The sequence below is a fragment of the Vombatus ursinus genome, unplaced genomic scaffold (assembly GCF_900497805.2).
Source record: "Vombatus ursinus unplaced genomic scaffold, bare-nosed wombat genome assembly UNPS02014794.1, whole genome shotgun sequence".
Classification (NCBI taxonomy): domain Eukaryota; kingdom Metazoa; phylum Chordata; class Mammalia; order Diprotodontia; family Vombatidae; genus Vombatus; species Vombatus ursinus.
In genome coordinates this window covers 16737078-16759220 of record NW_020954572.1, presented here as the reverse complement: position 1 = coordinate 16759220, position 22143 = coordinate 16737078, and the positions used below count along the sequence as shown (strand labels likewise).

General features: G+C 45.4%; 1 protein-coding gene across 3 annotated transcripts in view; it reads right to left on the bottom strand.

The window, feature by feature from the left end:
* The window catches only part of SHF (Src homology 2 domain containing F), a 28381-nt gene extending 8997 nt beyond the window's left edge, over positions 1–19384 (bottom strand). For all 3 annotated transcript variants that reach the window (XM_027869838.1, XM_027869839.1, XM_027869840.1), the window contains exons 1-3: positions 18884–19384; positions 2151–2292; positions 430–636 (exon numbers count right to left, since the gene is read on the bottom strand). In XM_027869838.1, coding sequence (XP_027725639.1) covers positions 430–636; positions 2151–2292; positions 18884–19384 — 850 coding nt within the window. The remainder of the gene's footprint in view (positions 1–429; positions 637–2150; positions 2293–18883) is intronic.
* Positions 19385–22143: the final 2759 nt, after the last annotated feature.

The following is a 22143-nucleotide window of genomic DNA, read 5'->3' as shown; positions in this document are numbered from 1 at the left end:
CCTCCTGAATCCCTCCATTCCCAGACTACTCAATCTACCTGACCCTGGCTCAAGGCCTCAGAGTGGTACACCTGAGGTGCAGGAGAGTAAGGGGTGCTTTTGACATAACAGTTTAAGAGTACAGAGGCTGGAAGAAAGTGCTAAGAAAGCAACCCCTAACGCCCAGAGCTGCCCAACAGCCAGTCTCTGGAACATGGGTCCTGGGGTGCAGGAAGATGTCTCTGCCTCCCTAAGCATCTCATCTCCCCACCTCTCCAATTAAACAGGTGCCCTGTATTGTGCTGTCCTGCTCTGTGCGTCTCCATGCTTTGGGGTCAGGTAGTAGTTGAGGTTCCAGAGGTTAGCCTTCTAGGATGGTGCCCACAAGACACCTGAGACAATACTGAGTCCTCCCTCTCAAGCCTGCCCTTTCCTTGTCCCAAGACTTACCGGCGAAGGCCTTGGAGATTCTCTCCTTTTTCCACTCCCAGGGCTGGTCATACTCCTCAGGGGGTCTCTCATCATCCTCAGGTAGACGGGACTCCCGGGGCCGACCAGTCCCCTCACCTTCGGGGGTGAGCCCTTCCTCTGCTGGTTCATAGGGTGTGTCATAAAGGGGTAGGGGCTTGGCAGTTGCTTCCTTGGAGCCTCGTATCTCTGCCACGGTGAGGCAGTGAGAGGAAAGGAAAGGAATGTCAAGCCCTAGCTAGCTTAGAGTCTCACCTCTGGCAGCTAGCCTAAATAATAATAATAATAATAATAATAATAATAATAACAACAACATTTATGCAGCACGTACTATGGCCAGGCACTATGCAATTCTTATCTGATTTGAGCCTTACAACCTTGGAAGTTAGGGTGCTCTATTATCCCCATTTTACAGATGAGGAAACAGAGGCAGATGTTAAGTTACTTGCCCAGGGTCACATTGCTAATAAGTGTCTGAGCCTGGATTTGAACTCATGTCTATCCTAACTCCAGGTCTAATGCTGCCATTCTAAGGAAGCAATCAAAGCCTCCCACAGAGAAGAAATGGAGTTGGCTCTAGGGCTGAACACCAGAACTACATAATTTTCACACGTGGGCTCTGGGAGAGTCGAAGAAGGAAAGCCTAGAGAAAAAAGGGCTGGCTAATGGAGTGAGGTGGTCACAGGACCCAAGATTGTCCAGCATGAGGACATGAAGCGAAAGCTCCGTTTCCGTCCCCATTTTCCTGAGGTACAAGATAGAACCACTGTCACTCACAACCAAAGAATTCCTTGTTGACGGCAATTGCTACTGCTGATCACCCCCTTTCCATGAAGTTTTGTCCTTATGATGGGAGACAAGAAACTAGACCTGTGATTTCACTGGCAAAGAGAATTCCCAGGTGAGGAAAAGCCCTCTCCTAGTCCAGATTGGCACCTTCTAGTCTTAGAGAGTCACCCAGAGCACTGAGAAATTAAGTGGCTTAGACCAGTGCCATATAGCCAGTCTGTGTCATAGGCAGGGTGTGAATCTAGGTCTTCCTGGCTTCGAGGTCAGCTCCCTCTATACATTATGCCACACTGGCTTTTCCCCCTATTGACTAGACTTATATTGATTCTCCTAACTCTCTAATGGCCTCTTCCACGTCTCTTTCATGGTCTTGTCTATTTCCTTCTGCACTCCCAGCAACTATGAATATCCCCAAAGGCCAGACCAATGCTTCTTATCAGTACTACAGTAGCAATTGATTATATCCTATCTTGCATTATCTCTGATGGTATAAATCCCATTTCCCTTTCAAAGGTTAGTGCCAAGGGTCATGTCCTACATTTCTTTTGCTTCCTTAAATTATCATAGTACCTGGGTTCAAAATTGGGCACTGCCACTAACTACCTGTGCAACTGGGCAAATCAATCAATAGACATTTATTAGCCACCTACCATATACTAAATATACTATATTAGCACTGTGCTAAGCACTGTGCAGATCACTTAGCATTTTCTCATCTGTAAAGTGAGGGGATGAGGCAATGTAAACTTTACAGCCCCTTCTAGCTCTGGACGCTATGACTCTGTTATGGTACAAGGCTGGGATAAAGGAGACATAAGGTGCTAAGAACTAGGAAAACCTCGTCTCCCTCAAATCTGTTGCCTAACTTGTACTACATCTCTACCGTCTGCTGCCCTGCCTTCCCTGATGCTCACCAGCCATCATCTTCTGAGCTTCATAGGGCTCCATGTAGCCATCATTCTCTGGTATCTTCTCTGGTGGTCCTGCTGGCACCACTGTGCCTTCACCTGTTTCTTGAGCATCGAAAGGGTCAGCATAATCCTCTAGGATTGCCAGCTGCAGGGAGAAGGGGGAGAGGAGAAGTAGGACAAACGGATTAATAAAAGTAGCCTAGAGAGGGCAACATGCAGACTTGTACCATTGGTTTCTTATGTGATCCTATATATTTTATGTATTATAAAACATAATTCTGAAAAGGGGTCCATAGGCTCCACCAGATTGCCAAAAGGGGTCTGTGACACCAAAAAGATTAAGAACCGCCTGCTTTAGACAACCACCTAAGCATCTAAAAGGCATTGTGGTACAGTGGAAAGAGCCCTGGGGCATTGCGTCAAGAGAATCTGAATTTGAATCCTGACCGACCTTGGGCAGATCACTACGATTTTCTGGGCTTCAGTTTCTTTCATCTGTAAAATGAGAAGGAGGACTTAAGGACTTCTGTGGGACCTTCCAGTTCTAATCTATGATCCTGACTTCCTTTTTCCTTCCTCCTCCCCATAAAGTTCCAGACTCCCAGGACCCTGGTCCCTTCAGTCCCAGAATCTGCTCCAGCTCCTACCCTAAGCTCAGAAGTACAAGTGCCATTAAGCTCCCACTCCTCCTCAGACCCCTTTCCCAAATAGTGCTGGGCCATTCCAATGGGGCTGGCAACCTCAGTGCATCCTAAGACTCTGGGCCTTGCCATCTGCTTTGTAGCTGAACCCTTGGGACTTCCTCAGCCTTCCTGGCTGCCCTGAAGCTTCTACACACCTTGTCTTTGCCAATTAAGAGCATGAGCTCCTTGAGAACAGGGGCTGCATTCTTTTTCTGTTTATGTCCCCAGTGCTTAGCACAGCAACTGACATTTATCAAATAAGCACTTAATAAATGCTTTTCATTCATTCATTAAGCCCTTGGACTATGGGCAGTGGATGAATAATAAATACCAGGTTGTAGACTAAGTCATGTGTCTTTCCTGTCATTGTTCCTGTCTATGGTTCCCTGACTCCATCAAGGCCAAGAGCTAGGGTATAACTAACCAGCCAGGAAATGGCTATCGGTCTCCATGGAGGGGTAGACAAAGACAGGACTGCTAGGAGCCACTTGTTCAAAGGGCCCATTGTCCCAAGGTTCACTGCTGCCAGGGCCCAACACAAACCATAGGTAGATTCCTTGCCCTTGCTTCCATTCCTGTTCCCAGAGGCAAAGCTCTACCTGCCCTCTGCTGCTTTAACAAGGGAATAGATAACCTAGAAACTGACTCCCAAGAACTGCCCATGAATTTGCTGCTTGGCCTTGAGGCCACCAGCATCTTAGACTTTTAGGAAGAAACGGCTTTTCTTTGTCTCAGTACTTCTAATGCACCTGGGTTTCTGAGGTACACAGATTGTAAACCAGGAAAGCCTCCACACACCCCTCCCCACCATGCCTTACTTAGCAAAGAGTTGGTACAGCCAAATAAATTCACCACTCGGTCTCCAGCCTTCTGCTGAGGAGCCTCCCTGAGCTGTATCATTGGATGACAGTTTGTCACTGCCCTGTATTTAAAACCTTTCTACCTTGGTAGGGGCTTGTGTTTTGCTGGCAGGCTTTAGAGGGTCCAAGGTCACCCTCACGACATGATATGGCACTGGAACAAAACTATGAGGGAGGAAAATTAATCATCATCATCTTCTCTCACATTCACATAGTGCCTGATGATTTGCTTTCCTCATGAAACCCTGTAGATGGGTGGGTGGGGTAAATACTATTATCCCCATTTTATAGATGAGAAAATTGAGGTTCAGAGAAATTCAGTTCTTTTCTTCCTAAAGCAAGAAATTTAATAACTTAAAACTGCACTAAGACTTTTGGGATACCCTATCTTACATTGATATTATGTTAAAAATGTAATATAATATAAAATGTAAAAAATAAGCAATTTTGAAAGATTTAAGAACTCTGATCAATACAATTATCAACCACAAAAGCAATGGTGAATAATACTACCCATCCCCTGACAGAGAGGTGATTGACTAATATGCAAAATGAGATATACATTTCAGGACATGGCCAATATGAGAATTTGTTTTGCTTGATTATACATATTTGGGGTTTTTTAAATAATATTTTTTCCCAATTACATGTAAAGACAACTTTTAACATTCATTTTTTAAAAAATCTGAGTTCCAAATTTCCTCCCTCTCTCTTTCACTTCCCCCCTCCCTAAGATGATAAGCAATTTAATATAGATTATATATGTGCAATCATGTAAAATGTATCTCCATATTAATCACGTTGTGAAAGATGCAACGGATCAAAAGAAAAAAATAAAAACATAAGGAAAATGAAAAACAGTATATATGTATTTGTGTTACAAGGGTTGTGTTTTTCCTTTTCTTTTTCAGAGGTGAGATAAAAAGGAAGAATAAATCCTTGATAATTTAAACAAATTTTAATAAATAAAAGAGAAAAAAATAAAGCAGAGGTTCTTAACCTAGGACCCATGGATTTATTTTTAAAATATTTTGATAGCTGTTTTTCAATATAATTGTTTTCCTTTGAAATTCCAAGTATTTTATTTTATGCATTTAAAAACATTATTCTGAGACAGGATTCACAGGATCCACAGACTTCACCAGACTACCAGGGGGTCCATGACACAAAGCAGATTAACAAAATCTGGTAATCTGCTGGAATGAAGTTAGTAAATGTAACCTGATATAAGTGTAGGAATATAAGCAGACTGTAACCTTGCTGATGGCAGAGACTATTTTCCATTTTGCCTTTGTATCCCCATTGCCTAACACAGTACCTTGTATAGAATAAGTGTTCAATAAATGCTTTTTAAAAAAAAGTTTAAAGTATAACAATTTTTTTCACTTTATGAGAGCTCCAGAGTGTGCTAATAAATGTTTAACAATAGGCTCACTGAAGAAAAAAGAAATGTATGTAAGATATATTTTTAAGTTTAATCTGTGTTATTAACATTTTTTCCATGACTTTGTTAAGTCCAGATAATCAACAAATCAATAAAGACCTGATTTTAGCATTTGCCAATTCCCAAAACATAAATGCTTACAACAAAAATTTAACAATCAGTTCAGAAATAGCGCAAGCTGGCTCCTGCATACCCTGGCATCCACTGATCATTCTAACAAATGAGGTGGGTGTCATCGGCTCTAGCATCTCTTCAATGACCAAGTTAGGAGGAATTGGGAAAGACAGAAGAAAAGATAAAGTGGGAGTTTGGTTGAAGAACTTGGATAGAAGCTCACAGTATTAATTAGAAGTAACATATCTACTTTTACATTAACTTTACCAACTTAAGCTCTAAACCTTCTCTTGTTGTAGGTGACTGGTCCTTTAATTCCATAATAAAATGTTTCAACCCTGACCTTGCTGTGGTTGAATGAAAAAAATTAAAATTAACTGAGTAACCAAGGAAAAGGAGGCACTGGCTAGTGTTTCTCAGCATCTGGAATAGAGGAGAAGGAAGATGAGATCTAGTCTATTGGCACTGATTGTTGTTGTTTAGTTGTTTTCAATCATATGGGCAAAGGAGCTGTTGCTCATTCATTTCAGTCGTGTCCAACTCTTCCTCATTCCATCTGGGGTTTTCTTAGCAAAGATTTTAGAGTGGTTTGTCATTTCCTTCTCTGGCTCATTTTACAGATGAGAAAACTGAGGCAAACAGGGTTAAGTGACAGCTATCGAGTATCTGAGGCTGGATTTGAACTCAGGTCTCCCTGATTCCAGGCCTGGCACCTTATCTACTGCACCATCTAGTGGCCCATTGGCATTAGTAGAGAAGCAAGAAGAAACCCTCTAGTTCAGGGTTTGGGGTACAGACTTTGGAGTGTAGTGGTAGGAAGGTGTTCCAGGGTCTTTGGAGCGTTCAGCAAATATTTGTTAGGTAAATGAACTAAGGGACGTGGCTCTGGCAGAAGGGGGTATTGGCCCCAGATAAAGTGAATGTGAGGATTAGGGGTATGTTATAATAAATAAAAGAAGAGTTGAGTTTTGCTGATACCTGTTACTCTCACTTCTCCCTCCCCTCCACTCTATTTACTCTATTCTCTGGAGGTTCCAGGGGCAGCTAGGTGGCACAGTGGATAGAGTGCCAGGCCTGGAGTCAGGAAGACCTGAGTTCAAATCTGGCCTAGGACACTTACTAGCTGTGTAACCCTGGGCAAGTCACTTAACCCAGTTTCCTCATCTGTAAAATGAGCTGGAGAAGGAAATGGCAAACCACTCCAGTATCTTTGCCAAGGAAACTCCAAATGGGATCACAAAGAGTCAGAAACGAATAAACAACAACTGGAGATTCCTTTGCCCACATCACCCTTCTTCGTCCCCTACAAAAATGACCCACTATGCCTCCTCTTTCTTGAACTTCTCACACCTGCTGGCCCCATCACCCATCCTGGGAGGATCTCTGTGTTCTCTTCCCAGGAGCCCCAGGGAGAGGCGGGCAGTAGGGTGCAGTCTGGAGTACAATGGAGCCTTTCTGAGAGCAGGGCATAGGGCTGCAGAAGCAGAAGGAGCAGTCGCACCCAACCCTGCTCCCGGGGGACTAGTGGGAGGTAGAAACAAAAGTGCCTGTCCCACCCAGTGGCTGCCAACACCAACAAGCAGCACAGGAAAGAGGGGAGTGAGAAGGGAGGGGAATAAAGCATGACAGGAAGTGGCTTCAAGGGGCCTGAGGGAATATGAGCGGCACCATTCACTCTTTTAGTGGGAACTGAGGACCAAGGCCAGCTACTGGTTTTGTGTCTTGGACAGATCAGGGCTGACTGGGTATGACTCGAATTGCACCAGAGTACAGGAGCTGGGATTCAGGTGTCTCTCCTACCTCTTGACCTCTCTCAGTGGGACCTCAGCTGGCAAGAGATGGAGAAGGAGGTCTCCTCAATTCAGATAGCTCCTCTTGGTTCCTGGACTTCCATAACCTGCCCTTCTGAGAGGTCCCTCAGCGCTGTGCCGTAAGACAAGGTAGTTCAGTAACCGTAATTCCTGGTTTTATTTTCCCAGGAAGAACTGAATCTAAGAGTCAAATGAGCTGGTTCTACATCCTGGCTTTGCTACTGAGTAACTATATGCACCTTGGGCAAATCACTTACCTCTCTAGTTTCCTTCTCTAAAATAAAGAGGTTAGATGAGATAATGTGTAAAGTCCCTCCCAGCTCTAAAGCTACGAATCCACAAACCTACTCTGTTACATTCACACCAGTTTTAAGCCCTTCAGTTTCTTATCATCCCTCTCATCTCTGTCTGCACTGAGCTACTCTTTGCTTAGGAAATTGATAGTAAAGGCAAATTTCCCCTAGAAGCTCAGACTGAGTCATACCTCCTCCTCTTTCTTCTCCAGAGAAACCACCTATCTACCCAGGAAATAGTCCCTCTTGTCAGTAAGATAAGGGCCACCCATTGAGAGCAATAGCAGGAGAACATTGTACACAGTAGCAGCAACATTGTATCAACTGTGAAAGACTTAGCTACTCTGACCAAGACAATGATCCAAGACAATTCTGAAGGACCCATGATAAAAATACTATCCACCTCCAGAGAGAATTGATGACCTCTAAGTACAGATTGAAGTACACTTTAAAAAAAAAAAACTTTCTTTATTTTCTTGCTTTTTTGGTGTGTTTTCTTTAACAACATGGCTAATATGGAAAAGTTTTGCATGACTTCCCACGTATAAGCAGTATCACATTGCTTCCTTTCTCAAAAGGTTGGGGAGGGGCGGGGGAGGGAGGGGGAGAATTTGGAACTCAAATTTTAAAAAAAATGAATGCTTAAAATTGTTTTTTCCCATGTAATTGGTAAATATTTAATGAAATAAATAAAAACATGATAAGGGCCACTGAGATGCTTTATCTCCAGTATGGTGCTTTGTATATGGTAGGTACTCAATAAACATTTAGCAAATCAATGACTCAGGATTCCAATTTAATTTAACTCGGGATTCCCCTTTTATTAAGTGCCTACAGTGAATAGTTTGGTGCTAAACCTTGAAGATATAGATGCACACATATATACATATGTATACAAACATTCACATACACATATATGTATATACGTATATATATATACATGTATATGTGTATGTACATATATGTATTAGATAAAATAGTCCTTGCCCTCATTGAGCTTACAGTCTATTGGGTAGCGATCACATAAACACAGATAATTATGCAGATGCATGCAAGTATTATGAAGTATGGGTAGTTGTGGGAAAGTCCATTACCAATTCTTCTGGCTGAGGGGGTGGTATTAGGGCTTAAAGTTTCATGATGTTTATGTCTGGCTTTAAAAGATATTTGAGATTCTAATATGCAAAAAAAAAAGGGAAAGGAGGTCATTCCAGGCACAAGGAACTAGATGGGCAAGGGTAGGGAGGTGAGAAAGTACCAGATATGTTTAGTAGAGTAGACCAGCTTGGTGGAAGCATAAAATATGTAAAAGAATATAATATGAAATAAGATTGTGAAGATAGAATGGTACCAGATGGTGAAGGGCCTTGAATGCCAAACAAGACATATGAACTTTCCTTGGTAAGCAACAGGGAAACAAAGAAATTTTGAAGCAGAGAAGTAATATGATTGGTCAGAAAGAAGACAAGTCTGGCAGCAGCAAGTACATGAAAGAGGGATTGGCTGGGTTGGGAAGAAAATAGAGACATTAAAACTTGTTAGAAAGATGCTACAGAAGTCTAGGCAGGCCTTTATAAGGCCTTTCTCTATTAAAAGGAAGTTAAATGGTACAGTGGGGACAGTCTCAGGCCTGGGGTCAGGAAGACCCGAGTTCAAATTCAGTCTCAGATGCTCACTACCTGTATGACCGTAGATTATCTTATCAATTATCTTAATCTCTCCCTTTGCTTCAGTTTCCTCATCTGCAAAATGGGGATAATAATAGCAGCATCTACTTCCCAGTGTTGTTGTGAGGATCAGATGAGATAGTAATTGTAGAGTATTTAGCACAGTGCCCAGCACATAGAAAGAGTTACATAAATGTTAGCTATCATGATGATAAGGCAAAAAGGAGAGGGTAGGAGAATCCCAGGGCGTCAAAGACAGAGATTTCTCTTCAAGAGAGCTTATACTTTAAGACATGTATATGACATGGAATGTGAGGAATTTATCTCTCCTCTATTCAAATGAGATAATACATGTAAAGCACCTCAACAAACCTTAAAGCCCTATGTAAATGTAAGCTATTACTATTATTACTCTGAGAGCTGAGGCCTCACTTAACCTATGCTGAGTTATTAGTGGGTTTGGAGGTGGAGCTGAACAGAACTGTGGAATGGCAGAAAGAACACTGTATCTGGAATCAAAAGTCCTAGACTGAAATTGTGGCTCTGCCTCCTTCTAGAGGAAGGGCACTCTGGGGAAGGCACCTCATTCCTCTGGGCTTCAGTTTCTTCACCTGTTAAATTAAAGGTTGTACTGGATAAAGTTCTTCCCATTTCTAAAATCCAGACTCCTAGGATAAGACATCAGTCCTCCTATTGGATGGATCTCCAGTTGTTGTGGTTCAGTCCATCAGGCTTGTCCTTTGCCTTCTCAACCCTGTGGCCCATCGTGTCAAAGACACTAGAGTGGTTTGTCATTTCCTTCTCCAGTGGATTAGGGCAAACAGAGGGTAAGTGACTTGCCTAGGATCACACAGCTAGGAGGTGTCTGAGTCTGGGTCTCAGCTCAGGTGTTCTTGATTCCAGACTCATACTCTATCCACTGAGCGACTTAGCTGGCTCCTAGGTAAATGGAGGTTAAGTGACTTGCCCTGAGTCACACAGCCAGTAAGTGTCTATGGTCATATTTGAACTCAGGTCTTCCTGACTCCAGGCCCAGGACTCTATCTACTGAGCCATCTAGCTGCCTCTAGGGTCTCAAATACCTCTGCTTAAACATTATAGTGCATACAGCCATCTTGTAAAGTAATTTGGAACTATACTTCAAATGTCACTCAACTATCTGACCTAGTAATAGCTCTACTAGACCCAAAGAGGTCAAGGACAGGAAAAGGGCCCATCTGTCCAAAAATATTTATAGCAGCTCTTCTCATAACAGCAAAGAAGTGGAAACCAAAGAGATGCCCATCAGCTGGGGAACAGCTCAACAAATTATGGTTTATGAATGGAATACTATATATGGAATACTATGTGACATAAGACATTATGATAGGGACAGTTTCAGAGAAACCTGGGAAGACTTCTATGAATTGATACTGAGGGAAATGAGCAGAACCAGGAGCATAATTTACGAAATTAACAACACTGTAAAAGCAAATAACTTTGGAAGACTTAAGTACTCTGGTCAAGGCAATGACTAGCCATGATTCCAGAACACCTATGATGATCTCTGGCAGCCAGATGGCACAGTGGATAGAGGACAGGGCCTGGGGTCAGGAAGACTTGAGTTCAAATCTGGCCTCAGATACTTACTAGCTTTGTGACCCTGGACAAGTCACTTCACCCTGTTTGCCTCAGTTCCCACATCTGTAAAATGAGCTGGAGAAGGAAATGGCAAATCACTCCAGTATCTTTGCCAAGCATACCCCAGAATGGGGTCAAGAAGTCAGACACCAGTGAACAACAACATAATGAACTATGCTACCCATCCCCTGACAGAGAAGTGATAGATAATGAGACCTGTGTTGTTAGACATCAACAATGTAAGAGTTAGTTTTGCTTAAACCATGCATATTTATTACAGAGGTTTTATTTCATTTCTTTTTAAATGGGGGAGAGGGGAGGAGATAGGAAGGAAAGAAAATAAATGCTTGTTAATTAAAATTTTAATTTAATTTTCAAAAATAAACATTATGGTGTTTTCAACAGCCTATCCATCCATCTCACAGCTAACCCCTTGTTTATTCTACTCCTGTTGTGGGTTCCAGATGAAAGGGAAACACAAAATAGTCCCTAGGGCCTGGTCTGGGTAGGCCTCTCAAAGCCTGGGTCTGGCAGTCATTCTTCCAGTCCTGGCAGCCTACTCTCCTCCTACATCCATCCAGTGCTGGGCTAGTGCCCAAAGCCACGGCCACTCCCGGGATGGCAGCGTGGGTTTCTATAGCTGCAGCCCCAGACCTTGGTGCCTACAGGCAGAACAGGTGACAGAGTGGCAGGTATCTCAATGACTCTACTGTTCAGTTCCCAGCTCCCACACCCTGCTTCTTGAAGTTGCTGCCCCCCTCCCTGGGTTGGGACACTCCACCGGAACCTGCCCACAGAGAAGGAGCCAGCAGGAGCAGAGAATGCTTGCTGCCCAAGCTGGGGCAGTAGAGATACCTGACCTGTCCCACCTGTGGGACTTTCCCCACACTTCCTCCTCATTGTGGCAGGCAGTAATCTGCCTCTATCTATTTATGCCCATCAATAGTTTGTCTGTTTCCTGCCCTCTCACCATAATAATAACAGCTAGCATTTATATAGTGATCTAATATTTCCAAAGTGCTTTGAACTCTATCTCCGTTGATCCTCACAGCAAACCTCTGAGGGAGGTACTCTTATTATCCCAATTTTAACAGAGGAGGAAACTGAGGCTGAAAAACTGAGGTTAAGTGACTTGCCCAGGGTCACACACCTAGTTCAAGTCTGTGGCAGGAATCCAAATCCAATCTTCTTGACTCCAAGTCCGGCACTCTATCCACCGTGCCCCCTAGTTGCCCTCCTGTTGACTGCTAAGACCCAGGCAAAACTGAAATAGCACAAACCGTAGCTACTAGCTCCCATCCTCTGTATAGGTTCCTACATTTAGCATCCATTGTCTTTACTTGGCTATGAAAACCTCTTCCCAGATCCCCAGTCACAAAATCTCTGAGCTGGAAAGGAATAACAGACTTTATCACGTCCAACTTTCATGTGAATCATGAATCTTCCCTACAGCAGCTACTGGGAATCATTACCACCAAAGGAGACCAATCCATTTTGGGACAGAGTTTTTGTTCAATCATGCTAGTCATGTCCGACTTTTTGTGACCCCTGGGGTTTTCTTGGTAAAGATGTAGAAGCAGCTTGCTATTTCCTTCTCCAGCTCATTTTACAGATAAGGAAACTGAGGCAAACAGGGTGAAGTGACTTGCCCAGGGTCACCCAGCTAGTAAGTGTCTGAGGACAGATTTGAACTCAGGTCTTCCTGACTCCAGACTTAGCACTCTATCCACTGTGCCATGTAGATCTTCCAAGGAATAGATTTAGCTGTCAGGAAATGAATCCTTACATTAAGTCTGACTTTTTCTTCTTTATAGCTTACACTGTGCTTAGTCGTGGTCATCGGTCTTGATTCTAACCTCCAGGGCCAAGCAGAAAAAGGTTTTATTACCCTCCTCTAGCAAGTGTTTAATTTAATGCCTTTAATGTCTTCAAATAGTTGAAGACAATCAAAATGCTCTCCCACATTATTCCCAAGCATTTGTTTCTCTAGGATAAACACAAGATCATAGAGCTAGAGTCGAAAGAGACCTTTGAGGCCTTTGAGTCTGACCTCTCATTTTACAGATAAAGAAACTGAGGCACAAAGGAAGGAAAGAAGAGAATATGCACATATTAAGTGCCCACTGAAAGCACTTTTAAACCCTGGGCACTGTGCTAAGCACTTTACAAATATTTTATTTGATTCTCACAACACTGGGAGGTAGGTGCTATTATTATACCCATTGTGCAGTTAAAGAAACTGAGGCAAACAGACTTGCCCAGGGTCACAGAGCTAATATATGTCTGAAACAGGATTTGAATTCTGATTAAATTTTGATATTTCTGATTACAAGTCCAATGCCCTATCCATCCATGCCAGGCTGCCTCCCCAGGTTCTCCAAATGAAAGTCACAGAATGTGTTTTTGAGCTCCCTCACCATCCAGATCAGGGCAGCTAAGTGGTGCCATGGATAGAGTACTGGGCCTGGAGTCATGAGGACCTGAGTTCAAATCTGACCTCAGATACTTACTAACAGGGTAACCCTGGGCAAGTCACTTAACACTGTTTGCCTCAGTTTCCTCATCTGTAAAATAAGTTAGAGAAGAAAATGGCAAGCCACTCCTGTATCTTTGCCAAAAAAACACAACAATAACAAACAAACCAAAAAAAAAACCCCTATATGAGTTCACAAAAAGTCTGAAATGACTGAACAACAATTTCCTCACTCAAATCTGGTGCCCTATCTGCTACAGCACATAGGGTGGGAACCTACTTGTCACTGCTGTTTTTCTAAAGCAATGCTTGGGGGGCTGGTGAGGTGGAGAGGGGTTATCCCTTAAAGAGTCTGCCCCTGGACTGAGCTGTCTGAGTTCAACAAGCTCCTTGCCAACCACAAAGCCTGCAATATCCCAGCTGTTTCTGGCTCCTGGCTGGCGTAACTCCAGGGCTGAGGTGTCATTGTGTTGTTAGCCAGCAGCCTGGCAGCAGATTTCCTTCACTACTCTGCTGTGTAGGAGAGAATGGGGGAAGGGATGGAGAGATGGGGCAGAGCTAGACAGTCAAGTCATATCTAGCTAGCAACAGGAATGGACAGGAGTTCAGGAAAGTAACTAGCCTCAAACAACCTTTCCTATGGTTATACCCCAGCCCTCTAAGTTAGTCCTCTATACTCATATTCTTCGCTTTCCCCAATAGTCGCCCCCCCTTACCTGTTTGTGTCTGGTGAAGGGACCTGTTACACTGAGTAGCTGTCTTAGGGTAGGGTCCATGCCAAGTGGAAAAGGCTGAAGGCAATCAGATTAAATGCCTCTTGAGGGCAGGAACCCTGTCTGATACTTTTGTATTTATTTCCCTTTCCCCTAGCACAGTGTCAATGAATACCTGATGACTAAGATAGTCCCCTCACAGCAACTCTTAATCCCGTGTGTCTGTGTGACAATACTTGTTTATAGAGATATATGTGTTTACACACTTAGACATACTAGCTGAGGAACAGTATGAGGTCATACAAGTTCTTCCTGGTTACTGTCATATACTGACTGGCTGTGACCTAGGCTAAGTCCCTTAACCTTTTCATGCTCCAGGGAACCAAGATTATCAATAGGGATTATCAATCCCCTAACCCAGGAGTTCCATATGCCAATGAAAATCTCTTTTTACTCTCAAACTCCCCCTTGCACTGGAATGAGGAGAATGGCTAGATTTCTTAGACTCTTATCTAATCACAGCCCCCTTTCTCCAATCCATTACCTCTCTGCTGAACCTTGTCTGGTTCTAGGGTCTTTTTGGATAAAGTCTCAGACTCATAATCTGAGTGTCATCTTTGACCCACTCTCACCCATTCCATTGCCAGATCTTATTATTTCTACCTTCACAGCTCTGAAACATCTTTATTACCCTTTTCACCTGGACCATTGCAATGGGTCTCCTTACCATGAGCCTCTCCACCCTCCAATCCAACCTTGGGAGACCAAGCTGCCAAGGTGGTTTTTCTAATGCATAGATATATATAGAGATATATATCCCTCCCCTACTCATTGGGTTCCAGTGGCTCCCTATTACTTCCAGGATCAAATATAAAATTTTTTGTCATTTAAATCTTTTTGTAACCTGGCCCCTTCCTGGTTTCTTAACACTTTGCTACCCCATATGTACTCTCACACGACACTTCATCTCTACCTCCATTCCTTTGCAATGCTGAATGTCCTCCGTGACCAGGGAATGTTCTATTCCCTTGCATCTGCGTCTTAGTGTCTCTGCCTTCCTTCCTGTTGTTGTTGTTCAGTTTCTGATTCCATTTTGGGGTTTGCTTGGTTACTGGAGTGGTTTGCCATTTCCTTCTCCAGCTCATTTTACAGACAAGGAAACTGAGGCAAACAGGGTTAAGTGACTTACCCAGGGTCACACAGCTGGTAAGTGTCTGAGGCTGCTTTTGAACTCAAGTCTTCCTGCCTCCAGGCCTGGTGCTCTATCCACTGCACCACCTAGCTGCCCCCATATATAAATCTCGTGTGTTCCTATATGTTGTACTTGTGTCCTCTATTAGAATGTAAGCTTTTAGAATGTTGTCTCCTCTATTAGAATGTAAGCTTTTAGAATGTTGTCTCCTCTATTGGAATGTAAGCTTTTTGAGGACAGGGATTAGCTGTTTGTTTTTTTCCCTTTTCTTTTATCTCTAGGGCTTAGTTCAGTACAAGATGCATTGTAATCACCTAATAAATGCTTGTTGATTGACCGACAGAGAAAAGAGGAAGAAAGAGGAGGAAACAATTTCCCTGCCCTGTAGTTAGGACAAGCTTGGAAGCAAAACCTATTCCCAACCTCCCACCTTCACATGGCCAGATTGTTAGGCCCTGTTTGCTTCCATGACATAAATAGCTCCCGCTGCACCACCAACTGCCCAGTCCAGCCCACCCACCTGGATAGTCTCTCCACGCCAGCTGCAGGGAGTGATACCCTTTCACAGGAAAAAAGACTAGATGGATGTCCTAAGGCTGTCAGAGCCTCACAAGCAGGAAGCACCCCTTTCAAACATCTCCGGATTCCATCAAGAGTCAAGGACAGCACTTGCCTGGGAAGAGCTGAGTAGTCCAGGGTCCCTATGTCCTGTCCTGACTCTGTATCGCTACACACATTCCCTCTTAACCTCTTCAGCCACAGGAATATTTCTATTCTCAAACCTCAGGCAAAGCCCTGAGGGAGTCCTGAGCTGCACCCACAACTCCAGTCACAAGGAACTGGAAGAGGGAGGGAATCAGGCCTCTTGAGACCAGGGCAGCATACTAGCCTAGTCACTATCTTGCTTTAAGAGCTGACAAGACAGTAACAGGCAGAGGAGATCTGCAGCATTGAGAGGGGGCAGAGAGAGAAGAAAGGGGAAAGAAGATGCCAAACATACGGTAGACAGAGCCTCTTTTTGAGCTTGGCTGGGCAAAGATAGTAGCACAGGCCTGAGGGAGAGTCAGAACTTCAGGTATGCAAAGAGACGGTCTATCCAAGGTCACAGCATTCCTGAAAGCCACCAGCAGATCCTCCATTCAACTTGGGCTCAGGAGACATCAAACTCCTTTGGTTTGAGGGGCAAAAAGATTCAGAGAGCTTCTATTCGTTCTATCTCTGACTTGGAGGTAGAGTCTCTAGATGTCTTTAGCTCTTGAAGGAGGTTAAGGGGAATACTCTTCCAGAATGGTGGGAAGTACAGGGTGGTTGGAGTCTGGGTATATAGGGACTTCTTTACACCTACTTTTATTAAGTACCAAACAACAATAAAACAGAAACAAAAACAAAAGACCCAGGTCCTAACCTCTGGATCTCGGTGTTAGTTGATGAAAATAAATGTCCCTGGTCCATCTCCTCACACCTAAGAAAGAGAAATGATCCAAATGGGACTTTTGGGAGCTCTTTAGGTAGCTGCGGTAGAGGGGGAAGAACTCAGGAGCCAAAATACCTGGGGGTGTGTTCAGTTCTGCTGTTTCGTAGCTGTGAGGCCTTGGGCAGATCACCTAACTACTCTAAACCTCATTCCACACCTATAAAATCAGGATAATAATAGTTGTACTGCTTATCTCATGAAAATTAAATGAGATAATGAATGTAAACTTCTTCGCAAATTAAGTAGGGTCATATAAGCACCATTACTGTTATTATCCTGCCAAATCTTATTCCTATCCCTTGTACCCCAAAATTGACATGGGAATTGAATTGGATTTTTCTCAGCTAAAAGGTCTGAACCATTTATAAGGACACAGAGAACAATGCAACACATAGTAGAAGTGGGTGAAGGAATTCCCTGCTCCATTTTATATTCCTGCCTCATTGCCCCAGCCTCCCCCCAAGACCAAGGCTACAAGAAGAAATCCTCAGAGAAAGGGTTGTGTCTACTCCCCTACCAGGAACAGGACTGAACCCCTGCCCCTGAGGTGGGCCTAGCAATGCCATAGACTAGGCAGTACTATCGGACTGTTACAATCATCTGCAGGAGGGAGGAAATTCAGAGGCCAGAAACAGGGCATGTGTTAGAAGCAAAGGGTTTGGGTGTGGGGAGAAAGGAGTAGGAGCTATTTTGTGAATGAAATGGTCCAGATGATGGCCAAAACAGGGCTCACTTTCCTCCTCCCAGCATTTGAAACCATTCTCCTCTACCCCCTGGAAGGACCTGCACCCTTCATATACCATCTAACCACTGCAAACCTTGGGAAATCAGACAAAGACTCTTGGTGATTCTGGAGAATAGTCTCCTAGAAAAGCCCTCCCTCACCCCAGGCCTTCTGGTTCCAAGAGTTTATGGTTAGGAAATGTAGCTATGCCCCATAGTGGGAACTAAGAGGGAAAAAAAAGCTTTCTATTCAAACCTTGAGAAATCTTTCTTATCTAGAAACTAACCAGCATACTTATTTCCTCTGAAATCATCAACACCAGGGATGTGATGGATTCAGACAGCAACTTTGCTCTCAATTCAAATAATAAAACACATTTCCTCCTGCTGAAGTGAAAGGAGAAAGCTTCAGAGAGGATCCTGAACCAGGGAGGGATAACCAGGGGGGAGAAATGAGCTGTGGGGAACTGAAATGAACACTGGGACAATCCAGGCTGAATCTTTGCAGTTAACTTTCTGACTGGGAGGGGCCAGGCTGGAATTGTTTGCAAGAGATGGGCTCTCAACTAGGGGCTGAGGATGCTGTTTAGAGTACCGGATTGTCTTGGCCCTTGGAAAAAGTGAACCTCCTTGCCCTGTTATTTTTCCCCACCCAAATACCTGGGTTTCCAAGAAATAATTCTCTTCTGATTTGCTCCCCAGACTGCCCCTCCATGACTACCGCACCTACCCCTCAGACTTAATCAAAGGAAAATCGACTTCACTTCCTCTGCTTCAGCTGTAGGCAAAGGGAAGAGAAAAATCACAACAGAAGGTGAAAGGAATGGGCACAGATCCTCAGTCCAGCCTCGGCAACAGGTCTCAAGACTTGGCACTTCCCTAGGCCACTGAGAAAGACAAAGAATAGGGAGCAGGGGGTGTAGCTGACCAGGCATGGGTCCCGGGATAAGACTTGGACAGCTGCTCACCACAACAGTGTGTCCCCTACATTTTGCCCTCTTTTCCCAGACTACTAACACGCTTTCCTTTTCACCCAGGCAGTTCAAAGCCTTAGTTCTCGCTTCAGCGCCGAAGTGAGAAGCCTCATTCATGCCTTAACCTTTTTTTCTCCCACTGAAGGAACCATTACCTGGTGGGGGGTGGAAGGGGGAGGTAGAATCTGAAAGAGAGGAAGGAAATGCTCCAGGGCTTTGTGCCGTTTCTGACCTGGGGTAGGGGGTGGATGACCACAGTGTGTGTGTATGTGCATGTGCATGTGTGTTTTGGGGGATGGGGGGGGCAAGGAAACAACTGTGACGTTGCTGCTTCCAGGGCACAGAGAAGGCACAACAAACTGGGTTTCAGGTACTCTGGTCCGTTAGAAAAGGCTCGCTTCAGAGGCAGAGATGCACAGAGAGCAGAGAAAGAGCGGAGCAAGGTGGGCCTTGAGCTGACTACTGTAGCCCAGGAGTGGGTAGAATTGGGGATTCTGGTCCCAGATTAGTCAGCTCAGACTCAGAACAAAGCTTGGAGCCCTGGGGGCAGCCCTGGGGGCCAGGCACGAAGCTCGCCTTTTCTGGGCCAGCAGTGACACGAGAGACCCGGAGGCCACCTTTGTCCCGAACACATTAAGCAGACCTCCCCCCCTCCCACCTCGCCCTTGTGGCCACCCCCGGATCCCAGCACTTACCCTGTCCCCACCAGCCGGGAGTCTCTCCTCCGCTGGAGGCGCCGGGGGACCGGGGGTCTCGACCCGGATCAGGCGGTGTGGGGGCGAGCCGTGGCGCGGAGGTGGCGTGGGGCCGGGGGCGGCTGGGGCTGCGGGGGTGGCGGGGCCCGACGGCCCCCCGGAGTAGGGGTCTTCGAAGTCGCGCTCACGCTGCAGTCGGTAGGCGGCCAGGATGTCGGGGGGTGGAGCGGGGGGAGAGGCTGGAGCGGGCGCAGGGGGCCGGTAGTCGGGCTCTGGGGGTGCGGGCTTGGTACCCCCGCCGCCGCCGCTCCCCCCGCGGAAACCTAGGTGCTCCCGGAGCCACTTGGCCACACCCCCGCCACCACCGCCGCCGCTCCCCCCAGGGCCGGCCCCCGCGCCCCCAGCGCCCCGGCGGGCCCCCCCTGGGCCGCCCCCCGCACCCCCCTGCGCTCCCCGCGGCCCGGGGCCCGAGCCCGCGGGAGGAGCTCCGCTCAGTAACATGGGGCCGGCCAGACTGAGCCGAGGGGGGAGAGGGGAGCGCCGAGAGGGGAGGGGGTGCTGTGGGGCGGGGAGAGAAGCCGGAGGCGGAGCTCCGCTCGGTAACACCGGGTTGGCGGGGGAGGGGGCGGGGAGAAGGGGCGGGGTGGGGCTCTGCTCAATAGCCAGGGGCCGAACTCGGCTCTTAGGAGGCGGGGCAAGGGGGGGCGCCGGCCTTGGATTAGAAAGCAGAGTGAGTGGAACCCGGCTCCTGTAATAGAACCTCTTTGCCAGAATGAGTCCGCCCTGTACTCCGAAGCTCGCGCTTCAGAGTCACAGGCTGCCCTCAACACTCCCACCACATCGTCCCCATCCCGCACTGAACATCTGGGAGATGCAGGTAGCAGAGTCCACGCAATCTCCTGGGCTCAGTGGGTCCCTTCAGCCTGACTCCACGCGCCAAATGTCGGACACACGTCCAAAGAGGGATTGGGGGAAGCGAAGCAGCGACGCTAGGTAGAATCTTTCTTTCCCCATATTTCTCTCTATAACAGTCTCATCTGCTGTTATTTACTCCATATGCCCCCCTCCACAAAACATCCCAACCCAACACAGCTCACATCCAGATTCCCGGGTGCACCCACGTCTACGCTGCTCACATCTCATTCTCAGATATACATCCTACACCTACATGGCACTCATTGACACACCACACAGACGTACAGACCAGGCACACGTAGAGACCATTCATTCACATTGCACATTGGGTGCTTATGCTACACCAGCACACGCACAAATTCCCTTTAAATATTATTCCAGTCTTCACTGTCAATCAGATCAGTGACAGACTGAAACAGACAAGTCAATAAATCAAGTCTAGAAACGGTTCTAAGGCTGTCTATCATAAAGCCCTTTATCCACCAGGGACTCTGAATACTACACACTTTAGGCTATAGGTATTTCCCGGTTATAGAAATAAAGTTCCTTCTTTAAAGCTGTTTGATTAGTATTTATCCAATGCTCCCAGTTGCTCCTTGGAACTGTGCTTCTGTCGAGAAAACAGATTCCTACAGCCTCGTTTTCAAACTAAACACCTAAATAGCCATCACTCAGCTGACCTTTCCTTTCCCCTGCCCTTTAGAAGTCAGAAGCCAAGTATTCCAGTAGTTAAGGGCTATGGAAGTGAAAGATGCTAATGAGGGAAGTGCCAGGAGAGAGGAGAAGGGTACCTGGGGAGTAAGGGACCCCGGAGGTAATTATGCAGAAGGGGAGAAGAACAGAGGAATGGTGTAATGGCGAACCTAAAAATCTTGGACTAGGATTCTCAAGGACCCTGTGACTTAGAGAAGTCGACCGACTTTCTTTTGTACACAGTTGCTAATTCCTATTTTGGTCACTTGCTTAAGCCATTCTGCTCTCTCTCTCTCTCTCTCTCTCTCTGAGGAGCTCTCTTCTTCCCCCCTCTCACTAGCCATTATTTTCTTACAACACACACAAATCAAAGCTGTCTTGAGTTGCATTAAGAAAGACCTAGCTTACCGTAAGAAGGAGGTAATAGTACCACTGTACTCTGCCTTAGTCAGACCACCTCTGAAAGTCCTGTGTTCAGTTGTGGCCACCACATTGTTGGAAGGACATGGATAAACTGGAACTGATCCAGAGGAGGACCACCAGGATAGGAAAGTCATTTAACTCCTTGCTGTCTCAGGCAGCACTCTAAGACAAGCTCCATTTCTTTTGTGGAAGGCATTTCCTCATTTGAAAATTCCCTAAACACATACAGTGCATGATATTTATATGGCCCTTTACAAAGTACATCTCTTTATCTGATTTGATCATCACCACAATCAAGTGAGGTAGGTTGTGAGAATATTTTCATTCCCATTAGACAGACCAGGAAACTGAGATTTATGGAGGATGAGTGATTTGTCAAAGCTCACACTAGTAGCAAAACCAGGACTGGGTTTGTTTTTTTAAACTGGAATTGTTATTTTATTGGCATAGGGGAAATCCTATGAAGAAACTCCTTTCAGTGAAAACAACCTCATCACTGCTATCATCTGAAATGTCTAGAGCTAGAGTTGCCTGGGGGCACTCAGAGGTCCAAGATAGCAATCATTATGATAATAGCTAACATTTGCCTGGTGCTTTAAGGTTTGCAAAACAAATGTTATCTTTCTGGGAAGTAGATGCCATTATTACCCTCATTTTACTGAGGAGAACCTGAAGCAACTTGACCACCATCAGAGTTTGTAAGTTTAAGGCTAGATTAAATTTGAACTTGGGTCTTCCTGACTTCAAAGTCCAGCACTTTCACCACTGAGCACCTAGCTGCCCCCAGTGAGCCGGGCAGGGTTACCCAGCAATTATGTGTCAGAGACAGGACTTGAACCCAGGTCTTCCAGACTGACTTCAACGCAGGGCCCCAATTTGCCTGACTCCAAATCTAGTACTTTTCCCCCACTACACCACATATTCTAGGTATGGGGGATGGATAGCCTGACCAAATGCACATCCATGGTAGAAAGTGTTAAATTTGGGAAGCAGCTAACAGACTACTTTGTCTGGAAAGTAGACATGGCCAATGTAGTGATTGATTTATTTTCCGGGATTGTATATATTTGTTACAAAGGAGGATTTCTACTCTGAGAGGGGCAGGAGGTGGTGGATTAGTGGGTGGTAGGGGCAGCTAGATGGTGAGGTAGATGGCACTGGTCTTGAAGACTCATCTTCCCAAGTTCAAATCTGGCTTCAGACACTTAGCTGTGTGACCCTAGGCAAGT